Source organism: Manis javanica, chromosome 12 (assembly GCF_040802235.1).
Source record: "Manis javanica isolate MJ-LG chromosome 12, MJ_LKY, whole genome shotgun sequence".
Taxonomy (NCBI): Eukaryota; Metazoa; Chordata; class Mammalia; order Pholidota; family Manidae; genus Manis; species Manis javanica.
The window spans coordinates 63283441-63305582 of NC_133167.1; the positions used below are offsets into that span (position 1 = coordinate 63283441).

At 35.9% G+C, this 22142-nt stretch overlaps 1 protein-coding gene across 1 annotated transcript in view; it reads left to right on the top strand.

Annotated features, from left to right (window-relative positions):
* Positions 1 to 22142, top strand: part of TLK1 (tousled like kinase 1) — a 192191-nt gene that overhangs the window by 133376 nt on the left and 36673 nt on the right. Inside the window, exon 12 of the mRNA XM_037022905.2 lies at positions 17713 to 17779. Within this exon, the coding sequence (XP_036878800.1) occupies positions 17713 to 17779 (67 nt within the window). The remainder of the gene's footprint in view (positions 1 to 17712; positions 17780 to 22142) is intronic.

Consider the following 22142-nt stretch of genomic DNA (forward strand, 5'->3'; position numbering starts at 1 on the left):
TAGGAGCATGAGCCCACATTACATAGTGCTCTTGGTGATTAATGGAGCTGGACAATAAAGACAGGCAAAACACTCGTGGAGGCTGAGATTCCAGCTGCTTGTGGAGAGCAGAGACACTCTATTGGCCCCCCTGGGACAAAAGCAAAATGGGCAGTTTGAGAGCCCCAGACACTACATCCCCCCTCACTGGCAATACAGCCCTGAGGCTCCTCCCTGTGCTTGTGGCTGGTAGACAACCCACTTTGCCCAGTAGTGATGTCAGACTTTGCTGCCAGGAAGGCAGAAGGAGACCCTCCCAGCTTTCTCAACTCAATTTCAGCCAAGCTAAGGAGGTGCCTGTAGGGGCCACCCCTGGGAACTCCTCCCCTGTGGGCACTGAGTCCTTTGTGCCTGTGGCCCCTGCCATTGCTGCAAGCCAGGCAGAGGGTGACTGCCCACAGCAACTCCAGCAGTATAGCACAGAGAAGACAGTTGGTGATTCTATAGCATCTTACTATGCTGATGGACAGTGACTGTAATGGGGTATGTGGTGGGGACTTGAGAATGGGGGGAATCTAGTAACCACAATGTTGTTCATGTAAGTGTATATGAATGATAACAAAAAAAAAATGTAAATGGACTGAATGTACCAGTCAAAAAACATTGAGTAGCAAAATTAATCCATTCAAACAAGACCCATTTGTATGCTGCATACAAGAGACTCATTTCAGACTCAGAGAAATACACAAACTGAAAGTGAAGGGATGGAAAAAGATACTTCATGCACATAATAGAAAAAAGCAGTAGTAGCAATACTTAGACAAAATAGATTTCAAAGAAAGAAAGTAACAAGAGGCAAAGAAGAACATTGCATAATAATAAAGGGGTCAGTCCAACAAGAGGACATACCCATTATAAATAGTTATGCACCCAATATAGGTGTAAGATAAATTCTACAAGTGTAAGATAAATTCTAGCCAAAATAAGCAGGCAAAGAGAGGCAACAAAGGGCTAGGTAATTTATTTGAATGCCCCCGGGTGAGTTTCCCCGGTCTGACTATCACAGGCCAGGGAAGTCACGCGAAAGTAGACAGGCAGCGAGTTTTTAAAGAAGGTAGAGGGGGAGGCAGAGCTTAGATTTACAGCGGCACGAGGATTGGCTAGCCTAAGGCACATTTTTTAGGTTGGGAGGGGGCAGCAGCCAGGGGCTTTGGCAGTCATCAGTGTCTGACGTGCTCACCCCTCCCCCCAGTGCCTTCAACCTTACATTTCAGCCTTTTGGTCATAATGGGTAACTACTTGATCTGGCTACTTCTGGCTGACAAGGGGCATTCTGGCCGGGGGCAGGGGTGGGGTTTGTAGCATGTTCTGACTGCAAACATCTCACTCTGCTTTTTTTAGAGGCTTTTACTTCATGCTGTCTAAGCTTATGGTTTCTGTCTCATTTTTTCTTTTACACATAGAGACTTTAGCTGCTTCCAGGGAAAAGGGGCGATGACTGCTCTGGCTACTTCATGCTGAGAAGGGGCGCAGTAAAGGGTGCAGCTAGGTTTCTATCACTGGTCAGTTGAGAGGGCCTCAGAAAGTTGGCGCTTTTATTCTGGAAGGACAAATTTGATGGGATTAAGAATGCATGGCTGAATATGAGAACTAGAAATATGAAGAGTTTAATTGAGAATTATAGCCAGGTATTATGGGGAAACTAAAATTTTGGATTGAGTTTGCATCTCAATGACTAGTATTAGGATTTAGTATAGATAAGACTGTATTATTGAAACAATACTTTTCTCTAAAATCACCCTTATTTTTATTAGAAGTAGCTAGATTAAGAAAATAATTAGCACTTGGCTTTATTATTTGCATAAGTGCAGCAAGAAGAGCAATTGATTACACAGGCTCTTTTAAATGTGCCTTGCTGGAACTTTTTGTAAGGAATTTCAGATTGAACTTTTAAAGGCCTCTCGAGGCCAGAAAGCCAAGTAAGACTTGCTATCAGGTTGTGCCTGCAGTACCTGTAGATTTGGGTGAATTCTTCTCTTCTTGAGGTTCTGAAGACATTCTTGAGGTTCCTGCACCTGCCAGAAAGTGACCTTCTTTACTCACCTGGTAAGGCTGCTGGGAACTCTGTAAGCAAGGTACCAGGCCAGTTCTTCCAAGGGGCTTTGTTGGCTGTATAAAGTCAGTCTTAGTTCTTTAAAGCTGTCTGTTTATATTTGAGTTTACACACGTGTCTCTCAGGTATGACATTCCAGTTAAAGCTTTGGTAATATAACTAGTGTTTTTAATTGGTCTTCTTACAAGGAAAGTAGATTTTTATTGAACTTCTGCAAATAAATATACTGACATGAAATATAAAAATAGTCACTGAGAGTTTTTAAATTCTGGAGGGATTAGGTAGAGAGAAAGATAAAGTTTCAATTCTGCTTATAAAGGCAGTCATTTGCTAAACTGCTGTCAGCTTAAGAGAAAAAGCTTAAAACACTTTATCAATAACATTTGAAATAAAAAGTTACAAAATTATCTTTCTTAGTTTACTTAACTTTATGTAACTAATTCTTGTTCTGTTGAAATTTAGTTTTTTACTGGTTTAGGAGTAATAAAACTGACTATAAATGACAAAAGACTTATAAATGACAATGGTTAAAGATTTGATGAGAGCTTACTGTAAGACAGTTGTCATAAGGAAATTTGGATATTTCTGTAACACAAAATGTTTAGTAACAAAAGTTTAGCATCATTCTCTGTGACAGTGCCTTTTAGGTAATTAAGCAGGTAAATAAGCCAAAGTAGCTAAATATTTTCCTCAATGAGAAGAAATTCTTTTGACATGTTCTAGGGGCCCTTTGGAAAACATCAGAGTGAACTAGAGGTAAAAAGCACTTTTTTGAATTTGATTTTGGGAAGCTGTTAAAAGTTTTCAGGCACTTGCTTAAATAGGATTATAGGTTGCTGTGAAGCAGTACTTACCTATTTAAACAGAATGACAATAAAATACTTCAAAGGAAAACTTTGTCTTTATAACTGAAAACAAAATTTTAATTTTGCTGTGTACTTGATACTGAGATTTATTTGCTGCACTTATTTAATTCACTTATTTTTAACTATGCTAGGTTATTTACAAGACCTTTACTGAATATTAGACAAAGTCAAGCCTTTAGGCTTTTATTCTTAAAAGATTTGGCAGATAACATCAACTTAAATGACATTAGGTAAACTTAGGCAGTTGATAACAAGGACATGCCTGTCTCAGTCAAATTCAAAGTAGCATTAATGCTTAACGTTTTTTATTAGATTTCCTGGAAGTTTTAGAATGCTTAATTTTTACAAGTGCTTGTTTTTAAATCAATTTTTATTAATACTATCCGGAGGTAGGAAAATATTTCTCATTTACACACCTAGACACACAAACATACAAATTGAGACACAATGACTACAGTCAGCAACATTTTTTACATAAAAACATATACACAGATAGACAAACTGATATAAAGACTTGAGTTACTGATATCTAATTGCTTTGTTTTTCTTCAGCTTCTTGTTTGTGGTGTTCCGGTGGGGGAAGAGGGCGGTGAAGATGGAAGGAAAGGGGGAGGGGTTGGTGCAGCCACCGGAAGAGAGCAGGACAGCGGCACGGTTGAGAATGTAGGACTTTAAGATGGCCGCGACACGTGTGAAGACAAAGGACTTAAAGATGGTGGTGGAGAGAGAGGGGGAGGGGATTGCGAGCTGAGGGAGGCAGGCGACTGAGGTTTTCTGGCGGATCTGAAAAGGAAGGACTGGGCAGAGTAAGAGGCTGACAGTCTTTAACTGGAGATCGGGCCAAGAGAACCTGAGTCATTGCACACAACATAAAGGTCTGGACAGGTGTGCAGTCCAAAAAGCCTGCACATATGGGATTTCACTCTACTCTCCGCTCTAGTGGCAATAATTAGTTAAGTCGGTGAGGACGCCAAAATTGAAAGTTCCCTCAGGGTCCAGCGAGATTGATTGTCCAAGGGATACTGAGGCCCGGCCTCAGAGCAAAGAAAGACCAGCTTCCGTTTGCGAATTTCCCAGGACATAGAGTAGCCAAATTAGAAATGAGACACCGCAATAGGGTTTGAACCTCTGCTTTTGAGGGCTGGTTCCCCATGTCTGTGCCACTTCCCAACTAATCCTGCTGAGAGGAGCGCCCAGTGTCCCAAGCTCACCAAGTCAGGGGAGACGGCCTGGGAGCCTGGGTGAGGGACGCCTCCCCCACCGCAGGGCCAGGGGCTGGTATTCCAGATACTCGCAACAGATGGGCTGAATACCCAGACCTGGACGTACGCACGATTTCTAACAGACCAGGTGAAACGGAGTTAGGAAGGGAAGCAGACCAGGGGAAACTGAGGGACTCACCAGAAAATAGTCCATGCAGCGGAGAGCAGGCTGAGGTCCTGGGTCGGAGAAGGAGGAGGTGGGGCCACCGGTGGCCGGTCGGGGCCCCGCACTCACACTCCTTCCTGGGATTTCAGCACCAAATGTAAGATAAACTCTAGCTGAAATAAGCAGGCAAAGAGAGGCAACAGAGGGCCAGGTAATTTATTTGAATGCCCCTGGGCGAGGTTCCGCAGTCTGACTATCACAGGCCAGGGTAGTCACACGAAAGTAGACAGGCAGCGAGTTTTTAAAGAAGGTAGGGGGGAGGCAGAGCTTAGATTTACAGCGGCACGAGGATTGGCTAGCCTAAGGCACATTTTTTAGGTTGGGAGGGGGCAGCAGCCGGGGGATTTGGCAGTCATCAGTGTCTGACGTGCTCACCCCTCCCCCCAGTGCCTTCAACCTTACAATGGAACATCTAAATATGTAAAACACACACTACCAAAATTAAAGGGGGAAATAGATCGAAATACATTCATTTTAGGAGATGTTAATACATCACTCATATCAGTAGATCAACCAGACAGAAACTAAGTAAGGAAACAGACACTTAACAATACATTAGAGCTGATGGACTTAACAGGTATCTATAGAACATTCCACCCAAAAGAAGCAGGATACACATTCTTCTCAAGCATACATAGAACATTTTTTCAGAACAGATCACATACTGTGCCTCAAAAAGAGCCTCAATAAATTAAAAAAGACTGAAATTGTATCAAGCGGCTTCTCAGATCACAGTGGTATGAATCTAGAAATAAATTACACAAAACACAAAAGCCTATAAACACATAGAAGCTGAACAACATACTTAAATAATCAATGGAGCAATGACCAAATTAAACCGATCAATACATAGAGACAAATGAAAACTAAAGCACAACAGCTCAAACCCTGTGGGATGCAGTGAAGGTAGTTCTAAGGAAAGTACATACCAATACAGACTGACCTCAAAAAACAAGAACAATCCCAAACAAACTGCCTAAACTCACAATTAAAGAAATTAGAAAAAGGAGAAGTGAATCCTAAAGTTAGTAGAAAGAGGGACATAATAAAGATCAGAGCAGAAATAAATAAAGAATAAAGCAATAGAAAAAAATCAACGAAACCAGGAGCTGGTTCTTTGAGAAAATAAACAAAGACAAACCCCTAGCCAGACTTTTCAAGAAAAAAAGAGAGTGTACACATATAAACAAAATGAGGAACAAAGAAGGAATAATCACAACAGACACCGTAGAAATACAAAGAATTACTAGAGAATACTAAGAAAAATTATTTGCCAATAAACTGGACAACCTGGAAGAATTGAACAACTTTCTAGAAAAATACTACCTTCCAAGACTGACCCAGGAAGAAACAGAAAATCTGAACAGACCAGTTACCAGCAATGAAATCGAATTGGTAGTCAAAAAACCAACTAAAAAGAAAAACAACTCCATCCGATGGCTTCACAGCTGAATTCTACCAAACATTTAAAGAAGAGTTAATACCCATCCTTCTTAAAGTATTCCAGAAAGGACAAGAGAAGAGAATGCTTCCAAACTCATTCCATGAGGCCAGCATCACTCAAATGCCATAATCAGATGAAGACACCACAAAAACAAAGTTACAGACCAATATCCCTGATGAACATAGATGTAAAAATCCTTAACAAAATATTAGCAAACCAAATTCAAAAAGTACATCCAAAAGATCATCATGACCAAGTGTGATTTATTGCAGGGATGCAAGGATGGTACAAAATATTCATAACTCCATCAATGTCATATGTCACATTAACAAAAAGGACAAACATCACATAATTATGTCAATAGATTCTGGAAAAGCCTTTGACAAAATTGAACATCCATTCATGATCAAAACTCAACACAATGGGTATAGAGGACATGTCATACCTCGACATAAAAAGGCCATATACAACAAACCGACAGCCAACATCATTCTTAATAATGAAAAGCTGAAAGGATGCCCACTATCACTTTTACTCAACATGGTACTGGAGGTCCTAGCAATGGTAATAAGAAAACACAAAGAGATCAAAGTCATCCAAATTGGTAAGGGAGAAATTAAATTGTGACAGTTTGCAGATCGCATTTTATTATACATCATAAAACCCTAAAGATCTCACCAAGAAATTATTAGAACTAATAACTGAATTCAGCAAAGTTACAGGATACAAAATTAATACACAGATATCTATCACATTCCTATACACTAACAATGAACTAGCACAGAGAAATTAGGAAAACAGCTCCATCTACAATTGTATCAAAAAGAATAAAATGCCTAGGAATAAACCTAACCGAGGAGGTAAAAGACCTTTACTCTGAAAAGTATAAGACACTCATGAGAGAAATTAAAGAAGACACCAATAAATGCAAATCTATCCCATGCTCACGGGTAATAAGAAATAGTATTGTCAAAATGGCCACCCTGCCCAAAGCAATTTACAGATTCAATGCACTCTCTATCAAAATACCAATAACAGTCTTCAATGCACAAATAGTTCTGAAATTCTTATGGAACTACAAAAGACCTTGAATAGCCAAAGCAATCCTGAGAAGGAACAAGGCTGGGGAATTATACTTCCTGATTTCGAGCTACAGTAATAAAAATTTAGTACTGTCACAAAATCAGACCCATAGATCAATGGAAAAGAGTAGATAGCCCAGATATATTATATGCCCATGTATACATGGTCAATTAATATATGATAAAGGAGCCATGACTATACAATGAGGAAAAGACAGTCTGTTCAACAACTGGTGTTGACAAAACTGGACAGCTATATGTAAAAGAATGAAACTGGATTATTGTCTAATTCCGTACACCAAAGTAAACTCAAATGGATAAAAGACCTGAATATGTCATGAAACCATAAAACTCTTAAAAAAAAAACATAGGTAAAAATCTCTTGAATATAAGCATGAGCAACTTTTTCCTGGATACATCTCCTTGGGCAAGGGAAACAAAAAAACAAAAATGAGCAAGTGGGACTACATCAAACTATAAATCTTCTTTACAACAAAGGATGCCCTCAGAACAAAAAGATATCCTACCATATGGGAGAATATATTATAAGCAATTCATCTGATAAGGGGTTCACATCCAAAATGTATGAAGAACTCATATGCCTCAACACCTAAAAAGCAAATAACCAGATTATGAAATGGGTGGAGGACCAGAACAGACACTTCTCCAAAGAAGAAATACAGATGGCCAACAGGCACATGTAAAGATACTCCCCATCACTGATCATCAGGGAATTGCAAATTAAAACCAACATGAGATATCACCTCATACCAGTTGGGATGGCCACTATCCGAAATATAAGAAATAACAAATGCTGGCGAGGATATGGAGAAAGGGGAGCCCTCCTACACTGTTGGTGGGAATGTAAATTGGTTCAACCATTGTGGAAAGCAATATGGACGTTCCTCAAAAAATTAAAAATAGAATTACATTTGACTCAGTAATCCCACTTACAGGAATTTCCTCGAAGAAAAACAAGATCCCTGGTTCAAAAAAACGTATTCAGCCCTATGTTTATCACTGCTCTATTTGCAATAGCCAAGATATGGAAGCAGCCTAAGTGTCCATCAGTAGATAAATGGATAAAGAAGATGTGGTGCACATACATACAATGGAATATTATTCAGCCATAAGAAGAAAACAAATCCTACCATTTGCAACAACATGGATGGAGCTAGAGGGTATTATGCTCAGTGAAACAAACCAGGCAGAGAAAGACAGGTACCAAATGATTTCACTCATATGTGGGGTATAACAATGAAGCAAAACTGAAGGAACAAAACCCAGCAGATTCAAGAACTCCAAGGATGGACTAGTGGTTACCAAAGGGAATGGGGATGTGGAGGGTGGGTAGAGAGGGAGGGAGAAGGGGATTAAGGGGCATTATGATTAGCACACATAATGTAGGGGGGTCACGGGGAAGGCAATATAGCACAGAGAAGACAAGTAGTGACTCTGTAGCCTCTTACTATGCCGATGGATAATGACTGCAATGGGGTGTTGGGGGGACTTGATAATATGGGTGAATGGAATAACCACAATGTTGCTTATGTGAAACCTTCAGAAGATTATACATCAATGACACCTTAATAAAAAATCAAATCTTTAATTAATATATGATCAAAGAAAACTCCAAGTACAGATGACTTTATCTATGAATTCTGCCATCCATTTAAGGAACAAATAGTACCAGTTTTTTTAAAACTTCCTTGAACAACTAAGGCAGAAATACTTCTAACATATTTTATGAGGCCAGCATACTCTTAGTATCAAAATTCAAGACTGTATAATGTATAAGAGGAAACTTACAAGCTAATCTCAGATATAAAAGTAAATGAGAAGTTTTATATTCACAACCCAACATGTAATATATAAAAATAATTTATCATTGTTAGTAATGAACTCTCAGTTTGGTGACACAGGGAAGTCAAGAGTAAAATCAAAGTCAAGGAAGCAGACAAGCATGTTTATTACTATGCTCTGTAATAGAGAGGGCCTCTATCTAGTGTCAGAATGCACCAAATATTCAAAGAAAGTTTTCTTTTATGAAATCAGAAAGGGATTTTTAAGAGTTGTATTGTTATTTAAACAAGTGTCGATTGACAGATGGGCAATGATGTAACCTAATTAGTACCGCACATTGCCTTTTCCCAGAATTCTCTCTGATTGCCCACCAAGAGGCACAAAAACACAATGCAGATTTATTATAATCAAGAATAGTTACTTCAGGGCACCCCCGGAGCATGCCCAGTTGGACTCTAGCTTGTGGAATGTCTCTGGGTTTTACTTTTCCTGCTAGGGATTTTCTCATTGGTGGAAGCTATTAGTAGTTTCAGCTCACTAGTCTCTCTGTGATCACCCCAGCCTCTCTTCCTGCTTATCTCTTGGCTTCTTGCCCAACATTATTACAAAGTCAGATTTATTTTTGATATGCAAAGTTGGTTTAAAATTAGAAAAAACAATAATTTTCTGCATAAAGAGAAAGATGATATCATATTAACAGATGCCCAAATTAAAAACAGTAGACAAAATTTAGCATTAGTCTGTTATTAAAACTCTTAAAAACATTCTGTAGTAGTTAACCTCCCTAATCTACAGTATGTATCCATTTTTCTCTCTGCTTGCATATTACATGCTGTGCTGTTGGTCATCGTGTCTGGCTGAATGCCCTGTTTATTCATCCTGGCTTCCTTCTTCTGTTTCTATTTAACCAACTCAAATGTTACTTCTTAACATGTCTTTTCCCACTTTTCCTTCAGATAAAAATTTTTTTCTTGCTCTGTGTACTCATAGTTGCATTATCTAGGACAATCACCTTATTTTAAGGTCAGCTAATTAGTAACCTTAATCACATTTAATATTTTGCCATGTAAGGTAACATACTTGCAATTTCTGAGGATTAGGATGTGACATCTTTGGGAAGCCATTATTCTGCCGACCAGTTCTTCTGACCCAAAATTTACATCCTTCCCACATGTTAAATAACACTCACCTTATCTCAACATTCCCAAAAGTCTCAGTCCATATTACAGCATATACTCAGCATCCAAAAATCTCACCTAAATATTATCATCAGCTCAAATATTCTAAATCTCATTATCTAAATCAGGTATGATGAAACTGTGTAAAATCTATTCTGTGCCAAAACCTCTTTTAGTCTGTGAAACTGTGAACATCAAAAAACAAGTTGCCACTTTCCAAAACACAATGGTGGGGAGAGGCACAGAATAACAGTTATAAACTTTCTTTTTCAAACAAAAAAATTAGAGGAGTCACTGATCCTAAGCAGTTTCAAAATTCATCTAGGCTAACTCCATTTGATCTCAAGGTCTAATAACTTTCTGTCGCTGTAGCTATGCCTCCTGGACTAAAGATTTTGTTCTTTCAGCCTTTTAAGTGAAGGTTTCTTTTTCATGAAGGTCAGTGTGTGTTGGTCAGCCTGTTTCTTGTTTATGGAATTTGGGGCATCTGACAGCTTTTCATTTTGTACTCTGCCCTTTCAATCCAAGCTGGCAGTGTTTCTGCAGATATAAAGTCCTCAAGAATCTTACTGTTCTCCCATGTATGACACAAGGATTCACTGCATTAGACAAGAGAATCCTCCATAGTTCTTTTTTAGATAACCCCATTGCTATTTTGGCTTCTGCTGAAAAGGCTGAGGGCATCAATGAGTCACACACTTAACCTTTTAACAGACCATTTCTGTGATTGAGTACTCAGACCTCTCTGGGGTACTAGGAGAAGACTGTCCAGCTGCACCATCTGTCTCTGTTTCTGTTTCTTCTCACATTTTAATGTAAACAGCAAGAAGAAACCAGTCTACACCTTCAATACTTTGGAAATCCCCTGAGCTAAATATTCAAGTACATTTCATGGAAGTATGACTTTGTGTATAATTATAGGGTGAAGTTCTGCTAAGCTTTCTTCCCACAATAACAAAGATCTTCATTCCTGCAGTTTCCAGTAGCATGTTCCTTATTTCCTTCTGAATCCTCACCACTGCGCCTCCGTAGTCCTGACAACATTGTTCCTCAAGGCGATAGATGTTTTCTATGCTGTGCTCTGAAATTCCTGGAGTCCTTACTCGCAGAGTTGTTAACATGCCTGTGTTTCTGCTAATAATCTGTTCAAGGAGGTCTAAGCTTTTTTAAGGTCATGCTCCTAAAAATTCTCATAGTCTCTCGCCCACTGCACAGTCCCAAAACCACCTACCCCACAGGTACACTTTCAGGTCCCAAGATCCGAAGGAGTTTCCTGTTGCTGCTGGGACAAGTTACCGCAAACTTAGTGACTTAATACAAATTTATTATCCTTCAGTTTTGGAGATCACAAATCCAAAATGGGTTTCATTTGGCTAAAACCAAGGTGTCATTAGGGCTCTTACCCCTGGTGGTTCTGAAGAAGACTGTTTTCTTGTCTTTTCCAGCTTCCAGAAGCTGACCCCACACCTTGGCTCATGACCCTTTTCTATCTGCAAGCCAGCAGTAGCCAGTTGAATCTTTGTTATGTAACATTACTCTGATTATAACACATCTGCCCTTCTCTTCTGCATTTAACAACTCTTATAATTGCATTGGGCCCACAAAGGTAATCCAGAATAACTCCTTAATTTAAGTTCAGCTGGTTAGCTACCTTAATTCTCTGCTATGTAACTTAACATACACATGTCCCAGGGATTAGAATGTGGACGTCTTTGGGAGGCATTCTTCTGCCTATCACAGTAGTACTTGGTGATAATAAATCCTTAGTTCTCAATTCAATGTTAATGTATTAACATTTGGGCCTTTCAGAGACAAACTAATTTCATCCTTCCCACACATACCCATTTCTTTTCCCCAATGATAATTTTTTTAATTGATGTGAAATTCACATAACATACAGTTTTTAACCATTTAAAGCATTTAAGTCAGTGGCATTTATTGCATCCACAGTGTTATGCAACCTCCCTGTAGTTTCAAAACTATTTTTTAATCCAGAACACTTGCACCCATTAAGTAATCCCCATTTCTCCCTCCCCTCATCCCCTGGTAACAAATAATCTTTCTTGATGTGTTTGCCTCCTGGCTAGTTCAAAAAAGGAATCATTTAGTATGTGCCCTTTTATGTCTGACCCTGGCATATTTTCAAGGGCATCCAAGTTGTAGCATCTATCAGTACTTCATTTTTTACAATATCTGAGTAATACTCCATTGTATGTCTATGCAGGTTATTCATTCATCTGTTGATGAACATTTAGATTATTTCTGCCTTTTGGCTGTTATGAGTAATGCTGCTATAAACATTTATGTACAAGTTTCTGTGTGGACTTATATTTTCATTTCTTTTGAGTTATATAACTAAGAGTAAAATTGCTAGGTAATGTGGTAATTCTGTTTAACTTGTTAAAGAACTGCTAAACAATTTTTCATATCTGCACCATTTTACATTACCACCAGCAATAAATAAGGGTTTTTTTATTTTCCATTTTTTGATCATAATCATAGTAGATAACAAGTAGCATCTCAATGTGGTTTTAATTTGCATTTCCCAAATGGCTATTAATGTTAAACATCCTTTATTGTGCTTGTTGGTCTTTTATAGATATTCAAGTCTGCTAAGCTTTTAATCAGGCTATTTATCTTTTAAGTTGTTGAGTTACAAGAGTTTTTTATGTATTCTGGATACTAGAACCTTATCAGATATATGCTATGTAGGTATTTTCTTCCATTCTGTAAGCTTTTACTTGCTAGATAATGTCCTTTGATGTATAAATGTTTTTAATTTTTATGTAGTTTATTCTTTTGTTGCTTGTGCTTTTGGTGTCCATCTCTTGGCAAATCCATAGTCATGAAGATTTACTCTTGTGCTATCTTCTGATAGTTTTGATAGTTTTATAATTTTAGTTCTTAAATTTAGGTCACTGATAGTTTCAGTTTATATTTTATATAGAGGTCGGGTTCCAGCCTCTTTGTTTTGTATGTGATTGTCCAGTTGTCCTAGTACCATTTGTTAAAGAGACTGTTCTTTCCCCCTTAAGTGGCCCTGGCACCCTTGTCAAAAATCAGTTAGCCACAGACATTTGGATTTATTTCTGTACTCAGTTCTAGTCCATTAGTTTATATGTCTATCCTTAACGACAGTACCACACCTGCAATGACTTTGTAGTAAGTTTTGAAAGAGGAATGTGAGTCTGCTTTGTTTTGTTTTCTTTTCAATATTCTTATATCTATTTGAGGACCCTTGCAATTTCATACAAATTTGAAAATCAGCTTTTCCATTTAACAAAATGGGCCATTTGTATTTTGATCAGGAGTTATATTGAATCTATGGATCACTTTGGTAGGGATTGGCCTCTTAGCAATATTAAGTCTAATAATATGTGAACCTAGAAGTCTTTTCATTTAATTAGTATTCTTTAATGTCTTTAGCAGTGTTTTGTAGTTTTTCATGTACAAGTCACTTCCTGGGTTAAAATTATTATTATTTCATTTATTTTATTCTTTTCAGTTCTGTTACAAATGGAATAGTATTCTTAATACCCTTTTCAGATTGTTTGTTGCTAGTGGATAGAAACACAACTGATTTTTGTGTGTTGATCACTTGTACCCTACAACTTTGCTGAGTTTATTAGGTCTTATAGATTTTTCTTGTTCATTCTTTGAGATTTTCTGCAGAAGAGTTACGTTACCTACAAATAGAGGTAGTTTCACTTCTTCCTTTCCAATTTTGATGCATTTTATTTTTTTCTTATTTAACTGCTCTTGTAGAACTTCCAGTATAATATTGAATAGCATTGCTGAAAGCATCCTTGCCTTGTTCCTGATCTTAAGGGGAAAACTTTTAGTCTATCACCATTGAGTATGTTGTTAATTGTGGGTTTTTTATAAATGGCCTATATTATGTTGAGGAAGTTCTGTTCTGTTCCTGGCTTTTTGAGGGGCTCTTTAAAGGCAGATTAGTCTCATCTCCCTCCCTCCCTTATTTAAAAAACATATTCCTCAGTGCATGGCTCATAGTTAAATGTTCAATAAAAACTTGTTAAGGTGTATGAATAAATGGGCTTGCTTTTTTTTTTTTTCCCTTAAGTGCCTCTAACAGTCTGTTTACCATAGTTTATATTCCTTAACTTTTTAAGATACTAGGTTTGTTTCCTGCTTAAGCAGAATATCTTCAAAGAATTTAATATCAAACTTGCTTGAAATAAGTATTCCTTGTTTTATGTTATTTTTGGTAGTCACTGCTGCTACAGTCATCCACATTTCTATTAAATTCTTGTAAAACGGTTCTTTGAATTAAAAATAAAATTGTTATTCTTTCAGATTCACTATGGGACATTATTAAGAGTTAAGCCTTACGTTTGAAGTTTGAATTTCTTTGCTTTTTAAGTTTTATATAAGCCTATTGATCAGCTTTATGTAGGAGCTTTGACATGCTTCAAAATAAATATACATGAATGTATATTTGTACATAATTAAGTATTAGTAATTCAGTCTATGAAGTCACATATGATTCATATGGGAAGGGACTGGACTTTATCTTCACACTCTCTGTGAATAAAAGACTTACCAAGTAACTTAACCAACTCATTTTCTTAAGAGAGTGAGTGTTTTTTAAACATCTTAAAAACATCATAAAAATAACTGATGTGGCAATTAAAAGTCATTAAAATTAATATTATCCTAGCTTAGCTCTTTTCATTCTATTAATAAAATCCTGCTTCTTTAAAGAAGATTGTCCCAGATCATTTTATATAAAGACATTTTATATTTTATCTAAAAATATTCTTTATTAATGGAAATAGATAACAGAGATAACTAAAAAGCTAATAATATGTCAGGCACTTCCTGATAGGAAAATGCAGAGAAATGTAAAAGATATTTCTTTTGCTGTTTTGGGGTTTGCATTCTTTTTGGTGAGATAAAACCCTGGAATAGGAAATCTTAAACTGAAATCTGTGAACCCTTAAATTATGTAAATGTGAAATTTTCTGGAGTGTTATAAATTTCTTTAGATTATTTTTTCATATTCATGATCAAAAAATCTAAGAGTTACTACCCAATGTAAGATAAATTCTAGAATGTAAGATAAATTCTGACCGAAATAAGCAGGCGATGAGAGGCCACAAAGGGCCAGGCAGTTTATTTGAGCGCAATTCCCGGGTTATGTTCCTTGGTCTGAAACACAGGCTGGGGAAGTCACACCCCTCAGGTAGGTGGGGGCTTATAAGGGATTAGGAGAGGGAGGAGTGGGTAAGCTATCCCCTTTCCATATAAAGCACGGACCTTAGAGTCTTGTCTGTTCTCCTTTTATGGTATCTCTCTGTTCTGTTTGCATGTCCTTGTTTTTCCTTCCTCCAGCCTAACACCCTTGAAAGTCAATAGCCCAGTATTTAGTACTATCTGTATACTTTGCTTATGAATTATTAAAAATCAAGCCAAGAGAAATTAGTAAATATATATAATTGTTTATTTGAAGCTTAATCATAGTTGTAGTAATCAAAATGCAGTAAGTAAATAGCAAAATTCTGCTGCTGCTGAAAGTTACCATTAATCTTTAATTGGAATTGTGTGTTTAATACCAGGATTAGACAGATGAAACAGTGCTCTGAAGTCAAAGCTTTTGAAATAAGTGAAGTATCACTGTGTAAGTAAATCTGGGAGGGAGGATTTGTGTGCATTCAGTTTAGCTACTGGGATATGGATGATTTATATTTGAACCACAACACAAATACAACTGGAATTAAATACTATTAAATAGCAAATAAGCATTACATTATGCAGTAAAATTAAAGAATATTCAACAAAGTAAATAAATCATCATGGAGCTAATTGACATTAATTTATTAACTCAGAAGAATAGTAGCTATTGAAAACTACCAATTCAAGATAATAAAATGTCCTTCCTTCCAGATTGCAGAAGTTCCCAGCCATCTGCATGTATAGGAGTTTTGCAGTTTTACACAATAACCAAATTTCTTAGTAGAATACAGTTTCAGAAATTTTCAGAAACTCAAGTCGTACTAATTTTAGTTTATGATTACTAAATTTTATAATTCAGTAAAAGGCAAAGTATAGAATTGTGTATTATTCCTGTATAGAATTACATATTTTTAAAAAATTAGTTCTGAGTCCATCCTATGGTCTGGTCTACCAAGTGGGCCGAAAAACATACTTTAAAAATAAGAAATTATAATATTGTTATGTAGGTAATTAAATTTCCATCAGTGGCATACATATGCCTATCCAGAAACTGTTTGCCAAAATTCCTACAGCTTTGCTTTACTGGGTTAGTTGAGATACTATCAATTTTAGTTTCCAAACCTTATTTTCTTTTAATATCACCTTTGCCCTTCACCCACTTTCATTCCATCTACATTGACACTGCAACACTTAATTCTCTAAATTAACTTTAAGCAACTGCTGCAACTATCTGCTGTTGCTATATTCACAATAAAATCCAGCTGTTGTGTTAACCTAAGACTAGGTAGAGAGATTTCATTGTAAAGGCCTATTTTTTCATTATTAAGATATTTCTAGTAGAAACCTAACTGAATTTCTTGGAGGTTTTTGTTTGTTTCCTTTTAATACCCTTTCTTTAGAATTAGTAAATTTAATTAGTCTGTAGCTAAAGGGAAATAACATTTATACTGAATGTTGCTGAGGGACCTGAACCAATTGTAAATAAGTCATACCTGGGTTCAGAGGTTAACCATATGCCCGCAGAACACACAATTAAGCAAATAAGGGCTTGGATAATGATAGATAAAAGCAGTTCTTTCAATAGTTATAGTATGAAACTGATGTTGTTTTGTTGTGGAGTGTTTTTTTTTTTTCTCTTTCTCTTTCTCAGAATACAGAATCATTTTTTCATAGGAAGTGTTATGATGTGTATATGTCTCATTATGGCTCTCCATTTATTAAACTAGTTGTTTTTCAAAGTTACCTAATATTTGAAATTAATAATAAAATAACCATAAAGTACTTTCAAGATTTTAAGTCTTATGTCTGTTTATATTAAAATTTAGTGCTTTGGCTGCAGTTTAGCATTCCTTTTATCTAATTTACTTACTAACAAATGAAAGAGAAGTGAAAAATGTCTTAGTTTTTTTTCTTTATTTTAAAACCAGTGTCCAAACTGGACTGACTCCCTTTGCAGTGATTTCCCAGGATATAGTAAAATGAAGTTCTCACTTGATAATGCAAGTCTGGCTGCTGCTTGCCTCTCCTGCTGCTCACAGCTTTTAACTATGTCCTGATGTTTACATTTTTTTCTCTTCTTACATGCCAGCCTGTGTACATCTTAGTGTCTTTGTACTTGTTATAACCTGTGTCTGCAACATACTCCTGCAGGTCCTCTTGTGGATGCCTTTTTGATATTTAGATCAAGGCCACCTCTATAATACCCAGTGCAAATTAGTGTAAGACAGCCAGTCATGTCATACCACCCTGTTTTGTTTTCTTCATACTTTCATGTTTCTTTATTAAATTATTCCTTTTCTTCCTTCATATTCCCACTGTAGAGTGTAAATTCAAACTGAAATGTATGGAGAAACTCTCATTTTCATTGTATCCTTAGAATCTAAATTCTAGAACAGGGCCTCATTAAATAGTTGAGTTTATGAGTTAGTTCATTGTTCCATCTAAAAGTATTAGATATATTCTAAAGAATATCTGAAATGATTTTTGGCTTATATATTTTGGGCTGAAATTTGTCAACATTTTAGTATTTCCATTTGACTAATTTTAATCTAATTTTGCTGGTTGTTAGTAAGAAATAATAAATATTAATCTTAATATCTAGAATTACAATTTCATTTGACAGGTTGACTTTGGCAGAATATCATGAACAGGAAGAAATTTTCAAACTTAGACTAGGACATCTCAAAAAGGTATGTGAAGCATATGCTGGATTTTTCATTTGTTACCAGAGGTTGTGGAGTATTGTGTTTTAAGTCTCTTTCTTACTAAAAAAGTCAAAACTTAAGAGAGAAAAAATGAATTAAAAACTTTAAACAAAAAATAAAAGAGGTATAAAAGTTGCAATTTTATGTTAAGTTTATTAAAATACCATTCCTTTACCTTGTGGCAACTTACAGACATTGAGATGCTGACAAACACAGTGTCCCTATAGTGGAGGAGTGATTCCTGGCTAGACCTCTATGGTCTAAAGACTACTCTGTTTAAATGCTTAAGACTACTCTGTTAAAATCTTTTTGTAAAAAGTGCTTCATTTTCAAGATGAAATGTAAAATTCTATATTGTGTCCATTTATAATAAATTGAAATAATTATAAATTAATAACAAACTTGTTTCTTTGGCTTAACTTTTCAGCTGTTGAATGGTTGATTATTTAATGTTTCAATTAAAACATATACATTGGCAAATATAGAAGAGCCTAATGATCAGTAATACTGATAATAACTTACAAAAATGTTGCTGTTATATTTTTATAATATATAACTTTGTACTTGTTAGCAAATTCTGACATTGTAATCAATTCATTATTTTTACAGTTCATATTTTTAGTTCAAACCATTTCAAAGAAATAATAGATTTCCCCTCAAAGTGAAGTTACTGGCAGATGTAAAATTCCCTTTCTTTGATCCAGTTGTTTATTCTGCTTTCCGCTTGTCGGATTACTTAAAATTTTTTTAATAGGCTGACTGATAGCTAAAATTTAGTTAGTGAACTAATTGACTGTAGTATCTCTGATGTCATCTCCTGGGGTAGGATCGGGTAGAACAGAGAAACCCATGCTGATAGCAGCTACTATCACACTATATGTGCTATTTTATTTTTGGAATGCTACCAACATGCTTCAGACCCCTGCATTTAATTACAGGGAACAGAAAAAAAATTTATTTTACATCATGAATGTAGTTTGCATTAATGTCTATGCCCCTGCCAAGAACAGTTGCAACCTAAACTCCTTGGACAGTAAATTCTAAAATGTTTTATTCTTCTCTCTCTCTCTCTAAGTTATCTTCTGTTCTATTGTAATTATTGACTATTTCTGCTCTTTGAGATATGTAGACTTCAGTCTATTCTCTGCAGCAGATGAAAATGTAATAGGACTACAGAAGGGAAGAGGGGATTTTGTGGTACAGAATGATACAAGTATTTGTGGGCCCACCTCTGCTGTTTTGATTATGAGTTCATCGTGACCTATGCTTCATGTCCCATATAGATTTATCAATTATTTTCTAACCAGCTTTTCATTATAATGAGATAGTCTAACTATATATTGTACTTAGAGCTTTAACTGGAGGGATACTATTTTCACATTTAATGATAAATTTTAAATTACTCTTTCTAATGCTGAGCTCTCACATGTGTGTCTTATTTATGAGAACCTGTTAATAAAATCTGAATTTATAAAGCAGTTAAATTAGGAGTTGGCTATTTGTGTTATGACAAAAACTTCACTTTTTCAAAGGCTTTAGAGGAAGGTTTGTGTTTGTTTTTGGTTGGTTGGTTGATTTTAAAGTTTTTCTGGTACTTTGGAAATACTCAGATTCTCTAAAACATTTTTTTTCTAAAGTGAGGTATAAATGTCTAAATACTATATAAACATTTGTAAGCTTTTCCAGAATGCTACACCTTCTCTTCTAACCTCCATATATAAATCCCTTTCCCAATCTTTTACTTCTCCATTTTTTTGTATTTACTCATTCTTTCTAATGATTGTCCCCTCCATAATCTCTTTCCTGTTCCTTTTTCCCAGCTTATCAAATTTATTGAGCAGCTTTAGATTTCTAACTTTATCTTCTTAATGAATTTACATTACTTTTCTTTGTTCTCCACCATGGAGTATTTTGGGAGAGTGACAACCTAATAATGCTAAAACATACACTCTTACATCTTGAATTACCACTTTTTCTTCTGAAAGACTATTTTGGGTGAGAAGAATGAATGCATTATAAGAATGCTAGTAGGAATGGGTTGTTTTAATTTGTCTGATTTCTCTCAGACTGTTCAAGTTCAGTTGGACAATATCCACCATATTATAGATAAGTTTTCACAAATGTCTAGGGTGCCTAACTGGTTTTCTTGGTTTCACTGGAGATGGCTGGTAATTATAGGTCTGCTTTGGTTATGTAACTGTATTCCTATTATGTTAATGTGTGTACGCAATTTAATTAGTAGTTTAAAACCTATACATGCTTAAGTTACTCTACAAGAAGATATGTCAAAGAAATAATCAATCTTCCCATGTTATCTTCCGTCTGCTACTACTATAGCTTTTCTTCTTCCTTCCTAATTACAACCTTTAAATAGAATTTGTGCCTCATATCGAATTTACCAAGTATCATAGTTCTTCCAAGTGGTAAAGATACCTCAAGACAAATACTGGGCATAAAAGCCACGGGGCATGAATCTGCAAAGAAGTAAAAAGCTAACCTTTTCAAACAATATTGCTTCTCTCTCACTTACCAACTTTACATTTCCCTGTATGGCCCCGGAAGATGACTGGTTAGCCAGAGACAGGTAAGATTCCTCAAGGGAGGAACAACCTAAGACAGGCACAGTCGCAGGGGGGCCATCAGGTGAGAAATTGGGGATCAACAGAGGTGAGGTTTAGAACCTCACCCCCCCTGTTTTGAGAGAAATCTTCTGCATTCGTGAATGTTTTATTGCCCTTGTCTAGCTTGGATTAACACTTAGTCTACAGGCACACACCTGATCATCTAAATTTGCTCTCTTACAGCACTAAACTATGTTTTCTACCTTTGTCTTGCATCTACCTACCGCTTCAACATTTTATTTAAAAAAAATAATAATAATAATAAGGGAGAAATGTGGGATTCACATATAAATCAAGTATAAAAATCAAACGAATATTCATATTTGACCTGATTGTTTATAGTTCATAATGTGTGATCAAAACTGAAAGTTTCTATGATGACTGCCCTTGTACTGTTCACTGTGTAAGAACTTGTTCACTATGTAAAAAAAAAAGAATGCTAGTATTGCATGCAGAGAACAAAATTGAGTAAGTAGTGTCACCCTAGAGCACAAATAAATAGTGGTCACCTACTTACCACTGGGTATTAATTTTTGAGTTGTAAAGTTAAAAAATAAAAAGCATTAAGTTACATGTTTTAAAAATAAGTTGTTTTGCATTCTAAGGCACAGTTGGAAAATAGATCATTAAAAGTAGGTCATTATGATTTCTAAATAAGAAGTAGATTGGATACCTTTAACACATAGAGAACAAGCTTGAATTAAGAGGAAAGATGTTTTTTCTCTTCTACCTGTTTCTGGGTTTATTAAGATGACAGGAACTGTACCCTGACTTGTACTATATAGCTTCTACCATAGGGTGGATCTGATTTGTGAGTATTTGATGTCCTGGTAACCTGCACAGGAACTGGCCTGGTGGTATGTCAGCTTAAGGTTTAGATTTGGAGCCTGTCATACTCTTGCAGCATTAGCAAGGGTTGACTTTCACTTTCACGTTCCCTTTAATAAAAACTATTAAAGCTAAGCAGAACTATTAGATTAAGTTTGTTGGCACCAAGGGAGAAAAATTCCTTTATTGAGGAAGGCCATGTGGACTTGGACATATAAGAGAAGACCTATTTACTTTTTCTTGAAATGAGTCATTTATGATGCACATTTATTTCATAGAGTTAATCATAATAATTGAATAGGTAAACTGAAATAAAAACTATATTTACCATTGAATATATCATAAAGTTCAGTTTGCATTCTTTGTTATTCTGTAGGGTTAGAAATATATAAATCTAAGCTGTTGGTGTGATGTGAGAGAAGCAGAAAAGTCCCTGGCTAAAACAAATAGATGTTTCTGGTTGCCACTAAATAGTAAATGTAAATGTACATAAGGGTTTATTAGTTTTGTCTTCTGAGATTAGGAATATCACTATGCAGCATCAGTTTTTTAAAAATATGTCATGAATTCTTTAATATTTATTTTAATTATCAGTTTATTAAATCATTGCTCATTCATTCACCAAGTGATTTAGTGAATCAGCCTGATACAGGCATGATTCCAATTACCATTTGAGGAGAATTACATATTACATTTTATGGACTTTAAAGTTTTAACCATTCTAGAGAGAACATTAATGTTAACTTTTTGAATGCCAGGATTTTCTCTATATGCTTTGTCAACTTAATACCGATAGCCATGAGCAAAGCCAAAACTTGAAACTCTTCTCACTTCTATTTTAATGGCAGTGCCTGTGTGCTTTTTTCCTATAATTCTTTTGTTATAGATGGACAGTGAGT